The sequence below is a fragment of the Megalobrama amblycephala genome, linkage group LG19 (assembly GCF_018812025.1).
Source record: "Megalobrama amblycephala isolate DHTTF-2021 linkage group LG19, ASM1881202v1, whole genome shotgun sequence".
NCBI lineage: Eukaryota > Metazoa > Chordata > Actinopteri > Cypriniformes > Xenocyprididae > Megalobrama > Megalobrama amblycephala.
In genome coordinates this window covers 27,155,241-27,176,756 of record NC_063062.1, presented here as the reverse complement: position 1 = coordinate 27,176,756, position 21,516 = coordinate 27,155,241, and the positions used below count along the sequence as shown (strand labels likewise).

At 39.3% G+C, this 21,516-nt stretch overlaps 2 protein-coding genes across 6 annotated transcripts in view; one reads left to right on the top strand and one right to left on the bottom strand.

The window, feature by feature from the left end:
- veph1 (ventricular zone expressed PH domain-containing 1) overlaps positions 1 to 21,516 on the top strand; it is a 149,277-nt gene that overhangs the window by 34,077 nt on the left and 93,684 nt on the right. For all 5 annotated transcript variants that reach the window (XM_048168270.1, XM_048168269.1, XM_048168271.1 and 2 more), the window contains exon 4: positions 3,175 to 3,349. In XM_048168270.1, coding sequence (XP_048024227.1) covers positions 3,175 to 3,349 — 175 coding nt within the window. The remainder of the gene's footprint in view (positions 1 to 3,174; positions 3,350 to 21,516) is intronic.
- Positions 13,650 to 18,475, bottom strand: ptx3a (pentraxin 3, long a). The gene is made up of 3 exons (XM_048168275.1): positions 18,173 to 18,475; positions 16,643 to 17,206; positions 13,650 to 15,029 (listed from the first exon to the last, which is right to left on the bottom strand). The coding sequence occupies exons 1-3, from the start codon at positions 18,321 to 18,323 to the stop codon at positions 14,398 to 14,400; spliced, it is 1,347 nt and encodes a 448-aa protein (XP_048024232.1). The 5' UTR covers positions 18,324 to 18,475; the 3' UTR covers positions 13,650 to 14,397.

The following is a 21,516-nucleotide window of genomic DNA, read 5'->3' as shown; positions in this document are numbered from 1 at the left end:
ATAAATTTTTTTAACTGCCTATTTTGAGGCATAATTAGAAATGCACCGATTCAGGCTGCGGCCCCTTTAATTGCTCGCGCTCTCCGCCCCCTCCCAAGCTCTTGACTCTATCATTGCATGAACAAAGTTCACACAGCTAATATAACCCTCAAAATGGATCTTTACAAAGTGTTCGTCATGCAGCATGTCTAATCGTGTAAGTATGGTATTTATTTGGATGTTTACATTTGATTCTGAATGAGTTTGAGGCTATGCTCCGTGGCTAACGGCTAATGCTACACTGTTGGAGAGATTTATAAAGAATGAAGTTGTGTTTATGAATTATACAGACTGCAAGTGTTTAATAATGAAAATAGCGACGGCTCTTGTCTCCGTGAATACAGTAATAAACGATGGTAACTTTAACCACATTTAACAGTACATTAGCAACATGCTAACGAAACATTTAGAAAGACAATTTACAAATATCACTAAAAATATCATGTTATCATGGATCATGTCAGTTATTATCACTCCATCTGCCATTTTTCGCTGTTGTCCTTGCTTGCTTACCTAGTCTGATGATTCAGCTGTGCACAGATCCAGACGTTAATACTGGCTGCCATTGTGTAATGCCTCTATCATGGGCTGGCATATGCAACTATTGGGGGCGTACACCCCGACTGTTACGTAACAGTCAGTGTTATGTTGAGATTCGCCTGTTCTTCGGAGGTCTTTTAAACAAATGAGATTTATATAAGGAGGAGGAAACAATGGAGTTTGAGACTCAGTGTATGTCATTTCCACGTACTGAACTCTTGTTATTCAACTATGCCGAGGTAAATTCAATTTTCAATTCGATGGCACCTTTAAAGTCCCCCTGCAGTCACTAATTGTATCCCTTAAAACTCATCTTTAATAATCAAAATGACATATTGAATCGTTTTTCTGTGAAAATAATTTCTTCATGCCTTAAAATAGCTTGAATGTAACTCTATACCATTGCTGCATTTAGTATATGCAGATCAATGAATATGCAACCTAGTCCCCGCCTCCACTCACTCACACCAGCTTGGACTACCTGATCCACTCGGTCAACTGTAGTCAATGCTGCACAATGACAAGTGGAAATATTGGTTTAATTCAGCCATATATGTTTGAACCAGAAACTGAATCAGTTCAAGAAGAGGAAGAGCAAATTATACAGTCAGTATATCAGAATAGCAATACACTTTATGTATCGCTCTCTACAACGTCAGACACATTACAAACGGTAATGGATATGATTAGCTCTTGGCTTGAATACATTATCAAACATCTAATAACATGTTGCTAATGTTACACAAACATATTCCCTTTCACCATCTCCGAGTCAGACAGCTGCCTTCTAAAAATCAGCATCCTTAGAAACGCTTTAACCATCATAGAAAGTCTGTGGTGAAAGGCATATAGTTCATCATAGCATGGTAATATACATATACATTAAAACTTGATTTACACTGCAGGGAGTCTTTAACGTTGAAAATGTAGAAAAGCTTCTCTTTTTTTTTTACCTTTGTACACTATATTTTGTCTTATATTACCTTGATAATGAATTAAAAAAAAACTACTGCCACTAAGGTGTTTCTAATACAATTGCTGAGGGAGTGAAAGTAAAATGGTCATCTTTCTCTCTTCCCACTGCCATAATCTCTCAATATTATTTTACTTTTTTGGAAAGTTGTTTAAATGCTGTATTTTTTTTCTTTTGCTATTGGAGCAAATGAAAACTTGTTCACCACCATAGAAGTTTACCCAACTATGACAACTTCTGCTTCTGAGAACCCTGGAAATGTGAAAGGGTCCATATTTAAACCGCTTTGTCAGTTATGAGGCAATAATAACATTCTCAGGGAGTCAAGTGGCATGTCTCAAAATGGAACTGACATGCCTGACAACTGCAATTAGCTTGCTAATTAATTAGCTGCTTCTCAGTTTTTGCTTCACTCTCCTTCCAATGGATTTCCCACGTCTTTTCACTCAGTGACTCCTCTCTCTGATTCTCTCTTTCTTTCTCTCTCTCTTTCTCTCTCTCTCTCTCTCTCTCTCTGTTGACTTTCCCTCTTATTTTTGTATTTGTCTCTCTCACACACAGACACACACACACACACGCACACATTCACTTACATAATGAGCCGCACATGAATCTTACAGCAGGGCTTAGAGAGAGGCTGAGCTAGAGCGATGCATTCTGGGTAGTGGTGGAGATCAGTATTCATTAGAGAACTGCAGCTTGAACAGTCTTATGCCTGAGTTCTTCAGAACTATTTGTGGAAGGGCTCTTTGATCTGAGCAGCAGTCACATATTCAAGTGGGTGTTTTATAATTAGCTTGGGGTCTTTGGAAGTTATTTGCCCTACGTCATGCCTTTTAAAGTTTTATTTCTGATATTCAAGGACCTTTTCCCTTCAGGCAAGAAGATGAATCGACATCTTTTTTTACAGTAAAGGGGAAAAAAATATCTTAATTTGCTCCAGAAGTAATGAAATTCATATTCATATCATGTCTACTTTATGGTATAACTAGATGTTTGCATTTTTTGAAGAATTCACTAATTATGGCATTCAAACTAGTGGGATTTAAACATAATGAATCTTATTATTTAATTTTAACAAATGTATCGAATGTAATTGTGTAAAACTTAATCCTTCATAATAAAATAACTTCCAATTTCAATCGATGAAACGATTATCCATCTGATGTTTGATTTGTTTCAACCTGACATGTTCACATCTTCTTCTCTAGGGGGCAGCAGAACATTAACATAGCCTACTTTCTGTGGCAGGATTCAGTTTGATCTTTTGAAATGTTTTCTGCTGCCTTCCATGCCTTATATAGCATTTCTTCTTATTTTTTATTATTTTTATTAAAATAACTAAGCAGCCAGCTAACCCTTATGTGATAATTTTCTGAATCTATTAAAGTTTTTTTTTCACTGATCTTGGCGTACACCATTTGGAATTAGCACACGCTGGTACATTGATTTTGCCTTATTTGAATGAAACTTCGAATTGAGCTTCTCAATTCAGTCTGCAGTATGGAACGTTCTTTAAAAAAGGTTGTATTGGTCGTAACTAGTAAACTGTATACATTTAATTGAATTAAACTGTGACCTTAGATGCAGGTCTAAGTTTGAGTTGATTTTTTTTCTCCCAGAATTACAACAGGACTCCAGTGATGGTGTTAGCGGTTCCTGTGGCGGTGCGGTTCTTACAGCAAGGGAACCAAGAGCTGAGCAGAAACATGTCCAGTTACTTGTCCCTGGCTGCCATTGCTAAAGCTGAACTCCTGGCCCAACACACAGAGGCTATCACCTGCAGCGTGCTGACAGGTAGGGGTCTGACGGCGTCCTGGGAGAGGGAGGGTTCACTGCAGGTCACTAACACGGCATGGGTTTGTATTTATCATAGATGGCTTTGTGCTCTGGGTCATGGTGATTTTACCAAGTGCCACATGATACTGGATCAACATCCCCTTTGGTCCTGGAACAACATTCTTAAAAGATTTTGGAGCAGAGTACGCTGGAACCTAACAGTCACATTGGGCCAGATTTACTAAACGGTTCAAATTAGCTTGAGAGTGCAATTCCTTTAATGCGCCAATGGGAGTAGCAAGTTTTGTGCGTGATCATTGCGGACGCACAAATGAAAGAACGCAGACACAATCGAATCATTTACATAATGACCAAGCAATCTACCAAGAGCAGTGCAAATTAGCAGAGCTGAGCAAATTGAAAATAACATGGCTTGGCAAATGATATGTTCGGATAACCTCTGACATTCCAAAGAAATTAATATGGGTGGAAAATATTTTCTCCCTTCTACCACACGCTCTCCGTTCTCTGCGATGCCTCCTCCTAGCAGCAACAATTGCAGCCATGTTGCAAAATGGGTTAAGATATGCTTTTTTGGGCGTTAAATAATGGCGCAAATACCAGTAAATTGACTAGCGTAAACATTAGTAAATCGCGTCGCGTGATTCATTTAAAGTCCCTGTAAAGTCAATTCTGAGAATTCTTTCTAAACACTTTATAAATGTTACAAATGTATTGCTGAAACACATTACAAAGTCTGTGAATTGTGTAATGCTTAATTGTGAAGTTAGAGCATTAAACAGTTTTTCACCAAGTCTCTGCTCAGGATTTTTTGGGCGGAGCTATAACGGGGGTCTGATGACGCACATCGTCCCCCGAGCATAGCCCCTCCCCTAACACTATATAACTGTCGATGACGCACCGAGCGTGGCGCCGCCTCTAACTCTACAGCGGTTCACTCGCTCAATCTCGAGTGTCATTACAGTTATACAGCCCTTTGCACATTTAGCTAGTTATGCCTTCGTCACGCAAATGCATATTACATGGTTGTTATAATATACAACATGCTTGTCTCCTTATTTAAATTTCCTAAAACGATGATATGAAGGATTCTAAAGTGATCGTTCTACACCGGATAATTTTACAAACTTTCATCAGACAGCTGGGATTCACAGATAATCCGCTGTTTTTGGTGAATGTGACTGAACAGACCTCTGCCCCCCCTCCCGCCTCGGCCTTCTTACCGTCCCGACGATAACCGATGACATATGGGGCCAGACAGAGTCTCTCCCGTCCCGGCCTTCATCCTCCCGTCTCGCGGCACCGTCATTTGTCGACTCGACAACAGTCCGGCAGTACGCGCCCAACGAGTGTAAGTTGTCGTGTGTGCTCATGTTATAATTAGTAGGTAGTCCACAGTAACTCTACTAAAATGTGCAACCCTCTAACGTGATTCTTTTGTTTATATGCATTAGTATGTTTGACTCATTAGATAAGTCAGTTGAGACGGCAGCTCTCGCGAGTGGGTGTGGTCCGACAGCGGACACGCCCCCAGCATTTGAGAGCAGAGAGCGCTGCCTATTTTTTCGAGATTTTGATAACTTATTTCATTTACTTGCACATTTTTTTAATCATTCAAATTTGGCTGGGTGGTTAATAACACATTTTTCTGAGGTGTGACAAACTCAGAACACATACTTTAAAATGACTTTACAGGGACTTTAAATACTCTCCTCCCATAAATTTTGCGCCTGAAAGGGAAACTCCTACAAATGCATATGCAATAAGGTCAGATGCAAAAACAACTCAGTCTACGCCTTTTCAGTGCTAATTTTGCACAGCATGTCCGACAGTAATTTTTTAATGGTTTGCGCTGGCGCAAGCTGTTAGTATATCTCACCCATTGTGTCCTAACCAGATATGCTGTGTTAGGGCGTTTTCACACCTGGCTCGTTTGGAGCATTTATTTGTGTTTAATGGTACATTTTGTGGTGCATTTTCTCTCAATCATGCTCGAATATGTGCTTCTCGTCATCCACATTGTTTTCTATGAGTATACGCACACCAGTGGTGCCGCTTGGCGTCTGTCTGCGGCACACAGCTAGGACTCAAAGGGATCGCACCCCCAGATGAGAAACGCCATGCTGCGCCACGTCTTTAAAATTGGAAGACATTGTCTTCTGAGTGTTTGCACACCAGAGGTGCCAGTCAGCCTCTGTCTACGCCACCCAGCTAGGACTGTTCAAAATCCTGCCATGCCACTAACATAGTTTTCTATTAAATTTTATTCTATTATATTTGTCCCTAATCATCATAAATCAACATACTGACTTCTCCCTGTGCTGCAAGATACATTTATTTTTACATTCATAGTTTTACAGATTAAATAAAGTATAAACATATACTAAATAGCCAAAAGTATTGGGACACCCCTCCAAATCATTAAATTCAGGTGTTCCAATCACTTCTATGGCCACAGGTGTATAAAATCAAGCACCTAGGCATGTAGACGGCTTATACAAACATTTGTGACAGAATGGGTCGCTCTCAGGAGCTCAGTGAATTCAAGCGTGATACCATGATAGGTTGCCACCTGTGCAATAAGTCCATTCATGAAATTTCCTCACTACTAAATATTCCACGGTCAACTGTTAGTGGTATCGTAACAAAGTGGAAGCAATTGGGAACAACAGCAACTCAGCCGCGAAGTGGTAGGCCACCAAGCTGAGAAGTAACCAACTTTCTGCAGAGTCAATAGCTACAGACCTCTAAAGCAGTGGAGACGTGTTCTCTGGAGTGACGAATCACGCTTCTCTGTCTGGCGAACCGGTGGACGAGTCTGGGTTTGGCGGTTGCCAGGAGAACGGTACTTGTCTGACTGCATTGTGCCAAGTGTAAAGTTTGGTGGAGGGGGGATTATGGTGTGGGGTTGTTTTTCAGGGGTTGGGCTTGAACCCTTAGTTCCAGTGAAAGGAACTCTTAATGCTTCAGCATACCAAGACATTTTGGACAATTTCATGCTCCCAACTTTGTGGGAACAGTTTGAGGATGGCCCCTTCCTGTTCCAACATGACTGCATACCAGTGCACAAAGCAAGGTCCATAAAGACATGGATGAGTGAGTTTGGTGTGGAGGAACTTGACTGGCCTGCACTGAGTCCTGACCTCAAACCGATAGAGCACCTTTGGGATGAATTAGAGCGGAGACTGCGAGCCAGGCCTTCTCGCCAACATCACTGCCTGACCTCACAAATGCGCTTCTAGAAGAATGGCCAAAAACTCCCATAAACACTCTCCTAAACCTTGTGGAAATCCTTCCCAGAAGAGTTGAGGCTGTTATAGCTGCAAAGGGTGGGCCAACTCCATATTAAACCCTACAGATTAAGAATGGGATGTCATTAAATTTCATGTGCAACTAAAGGCAGGCGTCCCAAAACTTTTGACAATATAGTGTATATAGGAAAAATGTGTAGGCCTAATAAATGTAGACATTTGCCTGTTGTGATTACATTCACAATCGTGTGCTGCCACCTACTGGAGTTACCAGGTCACAACACATTTCAGTAAATAAATATATCACATTTCATCAGAAATATATGCCACAAACCTCAGAATCTTTAAAGACAAAATGTGGAAATCAGCGCCGAAGAAGATAATTCATACATTTCATAATGTCTCTAAACATAATATTTTTACTCAATATTGTTGACCACAAACTGACAATAGAACGTGCGCATTCATTGTGCAATACCTGTGAGTTGTCTTAGACGTGACGCAGCACTGTGCTTCTCGTCTGGTTTGCGCATTGTTAGGGTTAGGGCTGTGTTTGTTTGACAAGGATATTGTTCCAGGACCAACAAAAGATGTTGATCCAGGAACACGTTCTACTTGGCAAAGTCACTGTCACCGTGTGCTGTGTTCGATTACGCAATAGAAAAGAATGGTGAGTCATGGAAGGTATAAAACCATCATATTCCCCATGATTCAGTGCTTTCCAGGCCCTGCACCTCATTGGCTTTGTGGTAATTAGCGAAGCAGTCCCTTTGTGCCTTTAAAAACAATAATCACACACACACACACACACACACACACACACACACACACACACACACACACACACACACAGACCAATGACTATTTAGTTTCAACAGCACTAATGTGCCACCCACAGCATCGGTGGAGTGTAGATGACTTGTGGTTTTCCTGGCCCACAGTGTGTGGTTCTGGTTTCTGGTCTCAAAACCACAGTTAAATGGGTCATTTGAGACGCCCACAATGAAGCAAACTTTATTACATTCATTGTTCTTCTAAAATGATTTAAGTGCATGTTATTCAAAGCTTTTTGAATTTAAGATTCACATTTTTTTAAAAAGAGATGGTCCATCAAATGAGGAATGGATGGTATATTTGACCTGTTGTCTGTGCCAAAATACACTCTCATCTCAGCTGTTCAAACACTCCACTCACACAAATTGTTGCCCATCAAAGATAAAGATCTGATTGGTGTGGGTCTACTTATTGTGTTGAAACTCTGTCATTAAGGAAGGGTCAGTCTGGGAGATCTTTGGCCAGGGCCATCAGAGGCCAAGAACAAACATGGCTACATTAGGGAATAGTGTGGTCAAATTTACATTGACCTCAACTCATTGTCATATAGTTTGGGTCAGCCAAAGGACAGCAGTATTGTAAATGCCTTCTAACTGAGACACAGAATAAATACTGAAAAATTAAAAAAGTTATGTTTTGTTGGTATAGCTTGATCATGTTAGAGATAAGGATATAACTGGATATCTTCGTATTTTGTAACATATCTACTTTACATTTCCTATGGTTGAATAATTGAAATTGTACTGTAGGGCAGCTACAAGTGATAGGCCCTCTAAAAAAAGGTCACCTGAGAAACTTCATTTGAGGGTGTCATTTTTTTGTTTTGCATTCTAGTGGGTCACCTGGCATGTTTATTCCACAGGGGGAAGGTTATAAATAGTCTTTTGACTACTTAAATTCTGGTAGAGGCTACTTTGTCAGCTTCTTCTGGCCAAAAAATGCCCATTTAGATATTTAAATATTGGCTTAATGAATTTTTTTTTTTTTTTTTTTTACAGACGTCTCTATATCAGCCTGGTACATTGTAAACACAACTATCACATGTTGGGATCATTTTTTGTGAGCATGGCATTGAAAAAATCACAACAGCACAGCCTGCCAGACATTAGAGTAGAGAGCGATTCCCTCAGCCTTTTTCCTTGAATGGTTCAGTCTCTTCATCCCAGATTATGAAAACAGTTACCAAAGATCTCAGATACTTATTTGTTTAACAAGCTAAACATTATCCGTCCAGTTTATATCCATCCAGTCATGCCACAGTTGTTTACGGAGAGGTTCCTGATTTTACTTTTTACATTCTACTTCTACATTCAACATTCTGCTTCTTGCCAACACAAAACATTGCCTTGGCTGAAGAAGGACCCTCTTGGGCTTTAATTTGTATTATTCAGCTGTTGATCGGGGTTTGAGATCTAAATGAAATGTATTGTCTTAAAACTGGGCTTGCTGCTTGACCATCATGTCTGTCCAAGAACTGGTTACATAACTCTCAATTGTGAAACTGTCATGACAACTTCCACTCAACAGTTGCCCAGGTTTTTGAGCCCGAGGTGCAGTCAACAATTGCCTGACCACTGCAGTGAGGCCGCTTGCATTGATATGTTTAGGTTTCAGTATGCCCCATGCATCGTGTAAACTCTCAGGCCTCCGTTGATTACATCTTGTACCACCCCAGCACTCTAGAGGGCTGAGTGGGAAGAGAAAGCTGATACACGAGTTAGCAGAACCTCTGGGTTGAATCCAACCTGCACTAGAGACAGAAAACAGAGCACTTACCCAACTCACCCTTTCTTAAAAGTTACATTACACAGCACAGGACAAAAGGACAGCACCAGGATCTCCAGCTCTCGAGGAATTAGTGGCCTACATTTCTTTGCCGTAGTTGACATGACTCATTATGATACTTGGTTTAACTTACAGTAATAGTCAGTTATGGGTCTTCATTTACAGTATAAGCATATTAAGTTTTGTGGTTTCTGCCTGTGCCATGTATTTTAGCAGAGCAACTACAGAGGTCCAGCTAACAGGATTATTAGAACTTAATAGCTCAACATCGTCCTTCCTTAAGCCTCCCTTTGGGGTCTGTCTCCTAATCAGTCTCCTTTCCCCTTCTCTCATTAACACCACCCCGATCCTACTTCCCTTGGGTTCACAGAGAACTAATAACATGTGACCTCTTCACAGTCCATGAAACAGGAAGTGGGGTGAGGTAAGGTTTTGTGGGGTACCATCGAGAGGTTCTAAATGCTGAACAAATGGAAGGGTGGAGCAATGATTCATAAAAACAACTACTTCATTGGTACTGTGATTAGATTACAATTTCATGGTCCTTTTTAGTGCTCAAGCCAGGCTTTATGGAAATCAAAGGCTGCGTCCAAAATCGCATACTCTCTTGAGTAGGTACTTATTTTGAATAAGTAATTAGTCCTACTTCACGACCACCAAAAGTATGTTCTATATAGTATGAATTTGTGTAGTATGAATGTAATTTGGATGTACTGGAGTCGCCATGTTGCCTTTACCACGTGATCTACCAGCATCAGTTGTGTCACGTCACTGCCATTCACTAATCCTCCTCATGGGACCGTAACCTCATGGGATAGTAAAGTGTCCATCATATGTAGGTCATCCTGGTACTTTTTGCCTGCTCTTATGAGTACTGTGAATTCGGACATACTTTTTTCACCTACTGCATTGTAGTTGGATGTATCCAAACATTTAGAATGGTAAGTAAAGAACACCATGACCAGCTTGACTTCAGCAATGACTTGCTAGTTACCATCATGCATTTTCACACTGGTCAAGGCTGGTAATTAATTGTCAGTACTGGTGTACTAGTGTAGTCATGTAGTTCACAAGCAATACTTAGCTCGTCCTAACTGACGAAGTAAATGTTGCTAGTTAAAGGGTTAGTTCAGCCAAAAATGAAATTTCTGTCATTAAGTACTCACCCTCATGTCATCCCAAAGCTGTAAGACCTTTGTTTGTCTTCAGAACGTACGTAACTTACGTAACAGTCGGGGTGTACGCCCCCAATATTTGCATATGCCAGCCCATGATCGAGGCATTACACAAGGGCAGCCAGTATTAACGTCTGGATCTGTGCACAGCTGAATCATCAGACTAGGTATGCAAGCAAGGACAACAGCGAAAAATGGCAGATGGAGCGATAATAACTGACATGATCCATGATAACATGATATTTTTAGTGATATTTGTAAATTGTCTTTCTAAATGTTTCATTAGCATGTTGCTAATGTACTGTTAAATGTGGTTAAAGTTACCATCATTTATTACTGTATTCACGGAGACAAGAGAGTCGTCACTATTTTCATTATTAAACACTTGCAGTCTATATAATTCATAAAAACAACTTCATTCTTTATAAATCTCTCCAACAGTGTAGCATTAGCCGTTAGCCACGGAGCATAGCCTCAAACTCATTCAGAATCAAATGTAAACATCCAAATAAATACCATACTTACTCGATTAGACATGCTGCATGACGAACACTTTGAAAAGATCCATTTTGAGGGTTATATTAGCTGTGTGAACTTTGTTTATGCAATGATAGAGTCGAGAGCTCGGGAGGGGGTGGAGAGCGCGAGTAATTAAAGAGGCCGCAGCCTGAATCGGTGCATTTCTAATTATGCCTCAAAATAGGCAGTTAAAAAAAATAATTAAAAAAAATCTATGGGGTATTTTGAGCTGCAACTTCACAGACACATTCAGGGGACACCTTAGACTTATATTACATCTTGTAAAAAAACGTTCGATGGCACCTTTAAAGGGTTAGTTCACTCAAAAATGCCATTAATGACTCACCCTCATGTCGTTCCAAACCCGTAACATGGGGGTGAGTCATTAATGACATAATTTTCATTTTTGGGTGAACTAACCCTTTAATATTATGAAGCGACAAGAATACTTTTTGTGCAAAAAAACAAAACAAAAATAACGACTTTATTCAACAAATTCATCTGTCCCCTGTCATACTGCTACGCTATTTTTTGTTGCAGAGCTTCAGTGTGTACGTCTGCACCACTGCAGTCACGTCGACAGTTTTAACAATGTTTTACTACCTTTCTGGACCTCAAAAGGTGCAATGTTGTTGCTGCCTATGTGTGGATCAGACACCCTCGGATTTCGTCAAAAATATCTTAATTTGTGTTCCGAAGACAAACAAAGGTCTTACGGGTTTGGGGCAACATGAGGGTGAGTACTTAATGACAGAAATTTCATTTTTGGGTGAACTAAACATTTAAGTTAGTGTAGCAGGCTAGTTGTAGCATGCTGGTCTTCTCAGTATAACAGGCAACTGCTTGTACAATCATTTAGTCTCTTTAAAACATTTTGCTGAGCTGTGTAAATGTCTCACCATGAAATCTTGTGTTTCCTTAGTATGTAGCTGCGTCGACACAGGGGTCTCATGTTAAAGTCATGTCGGAGGTATGATGTGAGTGTTTGTAGTGGTCTGGAGTGTGTTAGAGACATAGCTCCCCTGGTGTGTACACTCACTACAGGAGCAGAAAAGCTAGAGGTGGAAAAGAGCATCTTTGAAACATTAAAGGTTTTGAATGGTTCCCAAACTCCCTCTAGCAATGCTCATTATTAGTAATATCCTTTCAAGAATGCATTCTCCCTACCACCATCTGGATCCACTAATCAGTCTGAGGCCTGAGTGTTTTTGCTAAGCCAATGATTTGTTCTTCTTTTAGACTGACCCTTGCCCAGTGTCATCTAGATCTTTGGTTATGTTGCATGTTATAAATATAAAATACCAGACATGTGGCCCATGCTGTTTTGTCATGTTTTCAATTAACTGATTACTTAAATACTCTTAATACACTTATAGTAATGTACAAGATCATCATCATCATCATTATCACTGTGCATGTTATTCCAAAGAACAAAAATTTTGTCTTCATAATCATAATGTATTTACTTGAACTACATCTGAAATAACTTGCCTTTTTGGCCAATGTGGTAAAGGTTGTTGTGTTTTTTTTTCCTTTGAATATAATGTTTCTCTCAGTGTGGAAGTAAAATGGGTTTTGAATGTTGTTTAATGTTGGCATTAACGAATAGGTCTCTTTGTTTAGATTCTGTAACTCTTTTACATATAAAAAGTGAGGCAAACCACACAAGAGATATTGAAACTGATACCAGAGATTATGCATATTACTGCATATTCTTCCTTTACTTGAAATTTCAGATGGCATGAATTCCTATTGAAATGTCTGGATTTCGCCCACAAAAATTTGCCTAACAATAGTAAATGTGAATATACCTTTAAACTGTTGTGGTTCTTATCCGAGTCCCAATTTCATAGTGGGTACAAAGGGGGTGCTCGTGAGCATCTTCTGTAACCTAAAATCATGAATGGAACAACCGGTCTTGCCAACCTATGGTACGGCCATCACAAGTACACATTAATTACAAGTACATGTCATTTTGGACACACTGCACAATTGTAATTAAAGAATGATTTAGCAAATTGGATATGGTATTATAAAACATAATTGAATCATAATATATGTACAGTATGACACTTAACTCTTACCCAGCTAACAAAAATATGTTCTAAGAACGTTTTGCTAAAGTTGCCATTAAGTACTCTTTCATTTCTAATTCACACGAAATGATATAAAAATGCCCGTCTCTGCGAGTATCCTTATAAACATAGTCGGTCATGTCTTAAATGAACGTAAACCAGTATATTGGATATGTGTAGCTCTTAAAGTTACAGCAGCCTAATATTCCTGCTGCACTGCTGTCTGAGTTTTAATGTTAATCAAACAACAAAAGATAAAAAAAATCACTCACTACAAATATATTTTACATTTGATTACTTTATTTCTGTACCTTTCATGTGCATCTTTTGTTCTATTTATGTATTTATGTCGGCCTGAAATTATTTGATGATGCAGCAATAAACTAGCTAGTATAAATTTAATGCATGCGTTTTTGATCTTTGCTAATTAAAACATGATCAAAAAACTAATCTATTTTAATAACAAAAGTTCAAATAAGAGAGCAAGTAACAAGTATCAGAATAGGCCAATAGTTTGTTAAAATCGGTATCAGTATCGGACACAAAAAAAAACTATCGGTGTATTCTTACAGTAGTTCTGAGAATGATCCATGTTAGCTGGGTATGTTCTATTAACCAAGGCACTTTCATTCACCTCTTGATCACATTTTCATTCAACTGTTCCTGAATGACAATGATTTATTTTTTTTATTTTTTTAGTTTTAAATTTTTATTATGGTTTGTTTCTCCAGACCCTCAGAAAAAAAAAATGAAAAAAATTATGTACATTATACATTCATCTTAGCCTCTTAACAAAAATCAATTTACATTATAATACATTTAATCACATCAGCGGAAACAAAAATAAAGTTACAATTTGTAAACATTTTCCACAGTTTCATCATCAAAACATAGCAACCACCTTTAAATGTTAAAATGACAAACCTAAGACAAAAAAGTTATTCATTAGCAGAAATCATATAACAAAATATTTCGAATGTAACAGAATGTAACGATGTAACAGAGAGCCTATATTTTTAAAAATGCATTAAACAATGGACTGAAGGATTACATTAAAAATGGATTCAAAATTAAGTCAAATCTGAATGTAAACATTACCAATCAAGATAAATAGTTTGGCGATACATAATGTATTTTTTTTAAATTCCTTCCATTTTGAATTATTGAAAATATTCTTTTAAAACAGAACATTTTTGTAAAAATATATAATCATATGTGATCACGATGTCCCTTCAATGGCAGCAGTTTACCTATTATTACTTGCTTGACTACAGCCAGTTAATCCTACAATTTCCCTATGAAGGAGCATTTTCTGAGAAAAGGAAAATTACTGTTGTGTGCAGGTGTAGCGAAGCAGGTTCTTAATATGTGCTTGTAGGAGCTCGGCTGATGGGACAGTAAAGAAATTAGTATATTAACTTGACACCCCCTTTTGGCTCAATGTTGGACACGCCCCATGCCACCACATTACCACGGATACCACAACCACTTCCATCCAGCTGTGCCTGCTGAGATATCTCCTTTGAATCCAAAACATGGTCCCACATGTTCACTCCAGTCATCTTCCCTGTGAAGGCCTGCTCCGCATCAAATGTGTCTGGATTACTAAGATACTTGAAGTAACGTCCATACTCTTGCCCCAATAGTATGCTTCCTTTGCTACGTAGCTCATGACCCTCAGCCACTCCAGGAGAGCTTGCAGATTGTTGACCATTCACCCACAGAGAGGCCAGGCCCTGGTGTGAGCTCCAGACTGCACAAATGTGCACCCACTGACCCTCTTGTACTGCTCCTGAAGCTTCCACCAAATGGGCTTCACCATTGACTGTAAAAAAGACACTCTGTCCATTCAACACCAGCTGGAGCTCGTAGGCGTTGCCAGTTGTGCTGTAAGAGAAGAGGACGGTCTTGTTGAGCACCTGAGTTGGTTTCACCCACAGGCAAATAGTGACGGCATTGGTCTGGAAGGGTTTCTTGGGTGAGACTTCAACATGAGCTAGAGATGAACGTGTGGGGAAGAGCAGCCCAGTGTCACAGCCTAGAGAGGAAGAATGATTAGTGTTAACACAATTCGTTAATCCTCTGTTGGAAGGAGCAGAATTAATCTGTAGTGATGTCTGTTCTCCTATATTTCAGAGAGAGGACCATTGCACCACTCCACCCATCACTAGGTGTGTATGAGTGCATTGTAGAAGATTTCTATGGATAACCTTCACACTGTAAAAATCTTTTAAGGAGGGTTCATCACAAAGTATTAACTTTTTTTTTTTTTTTAATTAAAAGGTCAGCATTGTGATGTAATCTCCAGTGCATCCTTTTTATTGTAATATGGGTTCTCATTGTAATGATTTTCATTGTAAACATTTAGTCATTGTGAATCGTGTCCAGTTTTTGCTCCCGCTGAGCCTTTCAAAAGAGCGACAGAGATCAAGAGACTTACTCCTTTTTCCTTGTGCTATTAACATTTAATCATTATACTGAATGTGATGAGGATCGGTCTGGTAGAACCCTACTAGGATCTTATTTGTGCAGTTGCGTTTTGTAAGTTCAGCTTGCGTAAGCATGTTTTATACGGATGGACAGTTTTGTGCACAATTAGCTGGCATAACCATTAAGAGGATCTTCGACTAGAAGAAACCGAATTATGGTGGAAGGCTTGTAAAACAGTCGGTTAAGGGATTTAAGGTCTTTGGTAATGGAATTGGTACATTATCTCTGCTTTGGGTGATTGCTTTGCTATGACAGGCCACGGCTCTCCTTTCCTACCGTAGCTTACAATATTTTCATTACATTTGTCTTGGGTTTCCTGCTTTGGGAGGATGGAAGGAGGCTAAGTCATTCTCTAAACAATCTCATCTGGTTCTGTTTTCCCCCTTGGACACTTTGGTGTGGTCGCCCTGCATAGCTGTTAATAATTATACCCCCCTCTGTCTTCCATTTACTCTACCTCTACAAAGCTATTTAATGCACAAGGCATGGGCATTCGCAGATTAAATCTTTTTTAGCTTAAGTTGACTAGAAACTGTATCCGGCTTACTGACAAGGTGGGCAAAGCTTGTTTCCCAACTCAGTAGGAGCTTGGGGAAAGTCGTAGGGGTTAACATTTATCAGATTTTGGGGGATATCAACCTCCTACCTTGTGGTAATGGTCGTCTGCTCAGGGGTCGTGTGAGTTGAGTTGTGTTTGTGTTAGTCAGCTAAGTTGGCTAGTGGTTTGTTAGCATATGGTTTGCATAAATCACAGATTTACAGCTCAAAATTTACAGCACCAAAGCAGAATTGTCACCTTGGCGGTCTGTTTTAGTCCTATCCAGATTGAGCTTAAAAGATTAACTCACATAAAGCAACATACTTGCAAAGGGTGTTGGAATTGGTCCATGATATTTTGTTGTTCAAAACCTGTGACATAATTCTACAAGTGTGTTTTACCCTTCCCTTACACAATGTGGTCTGTAATCGGAGCCATGGAGTAGCATTCATTTCACATAGTTAAGCACTTTGAGGCATAATTTAAATGACACACGTTTGAATGTGGTTTGGAGACGTTTCTTGATCCCATTTTGCCTCTTCCTACCGATTGTTTGGTATACTTGCCTCTCAATAAAGTGGAAAATGGACTGTGTTTGCTTGTTACAACATAGATTGTCTCACCTGATGGAAGCCTGTTTGCAAATGTTGACCTGGTGTAGAGGGTCAGCTGTTCCTGGATGGTTTGCAGCTCACTGGAGATAGTTGCCAGAGTCTTTTCCAGCCTACCTCCATTCTCTGTCTCAGTCACTTCTTGCATGAGATGTCTCTTGGCTTGGGAAGTCATACCTCCTCCCCCCGATATCAAGCAGCCGTTCTCCAGTTGCTCCAGCCGTGCAGCCTGGTTTACACTGGCAGCCAGTAGCTGCTGCAGGGCTGTATCGTGTCGCGCGTACTGATCAGCTGAGACCTCTCGCACGCGGTCCAACACATTCTGCAATCGCGTCTCTGTTTGAATCCCAGCCCGTCGAACAGAGCTCTCGACGGCAGATGCGCAAGAGCCGCCGTACTGGGCCACAAACTGTAACATCTCTGCTCTCAGACTCTGCAGCTCAACCTTGATGATATCATCGGTATACTGCAGGAGCATGTTCTCTTTCATTTGGGAATTTTCCAACATTGTGAAGAGCTTATCCCATTTAGTAAAAGCAGGACTTTTGCAGGGTATAGGGGAAGGTGTGGGGGTCTCTGAGAGAAATCAAGGGAAAGAGAGGAACACAAAAAAAGTGATCTTACATGAAATGTTTTTTATGTGTACTCAAGAAGACAACATTTGTTGAGTTTGAAGGGTTAGCAGCGAAAAGTGACATGGTCCTAGCTAACTCAGAGAATGTAAATTTTAATAATGAAATATTGCAGCTAAGGCAGTCAGAGTTGACTTAGCCTCTTAGTTCTCAAAATCAAAACTCAAAATAAAAAAGTGCCAAAACTTATATAGACAAACGATTAATTGAAACTCAACCAAAAAATATCTTTTCCCCGTTCTACATAACTGGGATGAGCCAAGCGAAGAGCAATCCTAAATCTTCACATGAAATTGTCACTTTTCTTCACATGATTAAAAATGATTGTGAAGGCACTAACTCATGCATTATCTTCAAAACATAGCTTTATTTATAACTTTGGTTTCCTTATGTGCAAATTTTCACAATGGAATCCACAAACTTAAGAGAGTGATCAGCTTTGAACTTAATATATCTAAAGCTATATGTATATGACCATCAAAAATACATTTTTTTTTTTGTTGTTTCTTGGATTAATCTGGTTTATAAATCAGATTCTTTTTTCCAATTATCAGCTTCTCTCTCTCTTTCTATGTCCCTCCGTCGTTTGCTGTTGCCAGAGACAGATAGTATACTCCAAAGACAACCATCAATCAACACACAATCGTAGTATAACCTCTTCCACAAACTTTTATTTATGTGTCATAACACATTCTGTTAAACTACCACAAATATTCCCACATTCAAAAATGTCTAAACACATGATCCCAGTGAGTTTCTTTTTCCTTGGTAATATAACTCCTTTTGACATTTCAAGACGCACTCTCATATTGGAATTCATTTAATCCTGTTTATTTATCCTGTCAACACTTGAATGTGTCCTTAACTTACAGCTGATAGTACTGGAATATTTTTTATGTCAGTTACTCACCTTCCATCTGGTCCTCCTCAGGTATCTCGTTTAAATAATTGGGTCCATAGCCCACCTCGATTTCATCGTCATAATTCTCGGGTACTGCCATGGACAACGAAGCCACCAGACACATGGCCTGGAGAAATGTCCAGATGGACATGTTGGCCATGTGAGAATGAGAACAAGACACAGTGTTTGTGTATAATGTCTCTTTTTCTCTCTTTTGGTCCTTCTTGTTAGATGCTGAGCAGTCGGTTGGCTGGACTTCTGCTTGTTTGGTGAATTGCAGCTGAAAGGCAACTGAGTCTGATAGAAGAGCTCTGTGGTCTATATAAACATTGCGCTCAGAGAGAGAGAGAGAGAGAGAGAGAGAGAGAGAGAGAGAGAGAGAGAGAGTTGGGGGAGAGCAAGAGTTAGCTCCAGTGAGAAATTCTTCGTTGGAGGTATATGGGAAGTCGAATGGTTGTACTGCTCCTGCAACTCAGGCAGAGAGAGAGAGAGTTTGGGGGAGGATGTTGGGAAAGAGGTACAAGTTGAGGGAAATAAGGAAACCTGGAAATACCAGAAAATTTAGAAAAAGTAGCCTGTAAAATCATGGGAATTTTTGTAATGAATGTACATTTTCCCCTGTAACACATATGTAACACCATATTCCTTACTATAATTTATCCTTAAAACCCTAAAACTAATCTAACACAATGTTCCCCCTAAATCCTGAATCCAATCCCTAGCTTTTTATTTATTTATTATTATTTATGATTTTTTAAGATATCCAATCCCTAGCTTAAACTTGACCCTTAAAGGGTTAGTTCATCCCAAAATGACTGAATCAAACCTGAATAACGCACAAGAACAAACCTCTTATGATAGCTCAAACGTGCTGCGTAACACACAAGAAGGAACCTCATTGGTTACGCAGCACGCTTGAGCTTCCGGAAGAGGTTTGTTCTTGTGCGTTATTCAGGTTAGGTTGAGCTTCTGCTAATGTTCACTGATCAATGTTTACATGCGAGTAAAAGCCTAAATTAAATCACATTCATCATAACAAGCGACCGATTGTTTTCAGAAAATGTGGTCTAAACCGCTCGATTCATATGAATTAGTTTTACGCTCCTATTATGAACTTTTTGAAGCGTCAAAGTTTCAGTTGCAAAGACAGTCTATGGAAGGAAATCTGACAGCATTCTGTCATCAGACAAATCTTCACTTGTGTTCCGAAAGTCTTACGGGTTTGGAACGACATGAGGGTGAGTAATTAATGACAGAATTTTCATTTGAATTCACATCTGTTATAAATAACTGTCCGTGACCCCTTTTTCGTCATCTAACTTTGATCTTAAAGGGTCAGTTCACCAAAAAATGAAAATTCTGTTATTAATTATTCACCCTCATGTCATTCCACACCCATAAGACCTTCATTCATATTTGGAACACAAATTAAGATATTTTTCATAAAATCCGATGGCTCAGTGAGGCCTCCATTGCCAGCAAGACAATTAACACAAAAATCTACTAAAGACGTATTTAAAATAGTTAATGTGACTACAGTGGTTCAACCTCAATGTTATGAAGCGACGAGAATACTTTGTGTGCGGCAAAAAAAACAAATAACGGCTTTATTCAACAATATCTAGTTCGGAGCGCCAAAGTCACGTGATTTCAGTAAACAAGGCTTTGTTACGTCATAAGTGTTTCGAAATTTCAATGGTTCACGTGACTTTGGCAGTTTGATACACACTCCGAACCACTGATTTGAAACAAAAGATTTGTTAAGCTTCAAATGCTTCATGAAGCAGTGTTTTGAAATCGCCCATCACTAGATATTGATTAATAAAGTCATTATTTGTTTTTTTGGCACACAAAAAGTATTCTCGTCGCTTCACAACATGAACTGTTTTAAATACGTCTTTAGAAGCTTTCTGAGAATTGAAAATGTTAATTGTCTTGCTGGCAATGCAGGCCTCAAAAATATCTGAATTTGTGTTCCGAAGATGAACGAAGGATCTTACTGGTGTGGAGCGACACGAGGATGAATAAGATTTTTCATTTTTGGGTGAATTAACCCTTTAACACTCAGCCCTAACCCCTGTTCATACTCCCAGCCCCTAATTTTGTCTTATTTTATCTTATTACAGAATAATGTGCTTTACTGTATATTCAAATATTACTTCTCTATTATTCCGTTGGTACTGGGTAAAAACAAGCTTTCTTTGCAGTAACTATATTATTATTAAGGATCATAAATCTACCCCATGCTTGTCAAAAAGGCTGGGGTTTGGGTCATGGAAAAGACTCCACACCCAACTGCAAATAATTTGGTGCCTTCCAAACTTCTGGGGCTGGTTCAGGATTGATATATTTAATGTACAGGACATTATGGAAACAGAAGGGTCCCATGACATGTACCCTTTGGGAAGCTGACATTAATATGTCTGCAACTCAAAATGGCAAACTACAACGAATGGATTTTTCTGCTTATGTCAGCTGTTTACAACAGCATGAGCATGCCAACAAGTCTTTTCAGAATGTGAGCCATTTACAGTCACAATTATCTTAACACGTTCTCCGTTCAGCATATCTGCGTGAACTTACACCGATGAAGATCATACCCCACGGTGTCCCATTTCCCACAGTAATGTGGTTCCCTGCTGAGGATGTATATTACTTGTTGCCTCGTGCAAAAATTACAGAGGCGTATCTGAATGTGAACTCAGAGCAGGGTGACGGGACAGTACAAATGTGAATGACTGGTCTCGTTGTCTAAAGGGAACACAGCGGAAGGTCAGCCTTGGCTAATGCGTCAGTCTGCCACCTTGGAATGAAAAGTGCTGATTGTGAAATTCTAGCAGCACCTACACCATAATTGATGGCAAAGCTCAGACAATGAGGTCCTCAAAACTAGATTTTAAATGGTGCAGTGTATTGCATAACAAATTCACACCTACAACCCAAGAAGTGGGCTGAGCAGGAAGGAAATATTAAAATGAACACCTGGATATCTATCATTCCCTTGAAACCGTCATTTATTGGACATGGAATGCACTTTATTATTTGTTGTACTGAACAAAATGTGTTAATGCTTTGAGTCTCTCTGATTTAAAGGAATATTTCAGGCTAGATAAAATGTAAGTAATGCATTAACAATGGAAGCTGTGCAGACAAAATGTATTCAGTAAAAACCTTTGAAGTCTATATCGTCCTTTTGAGGATGGACAGCTTTTCAAGGTGGAGCAACATCATTTTGCTCCATGTCTTTATGGATAGTTGATACTTTGATAGTTAATTCCACAACTTTTCCTGGTATTCTTTCTCAGTCGAAATCTCCTTGGTTATTACTTAGCCTACACAAGCTTGATAAGCAA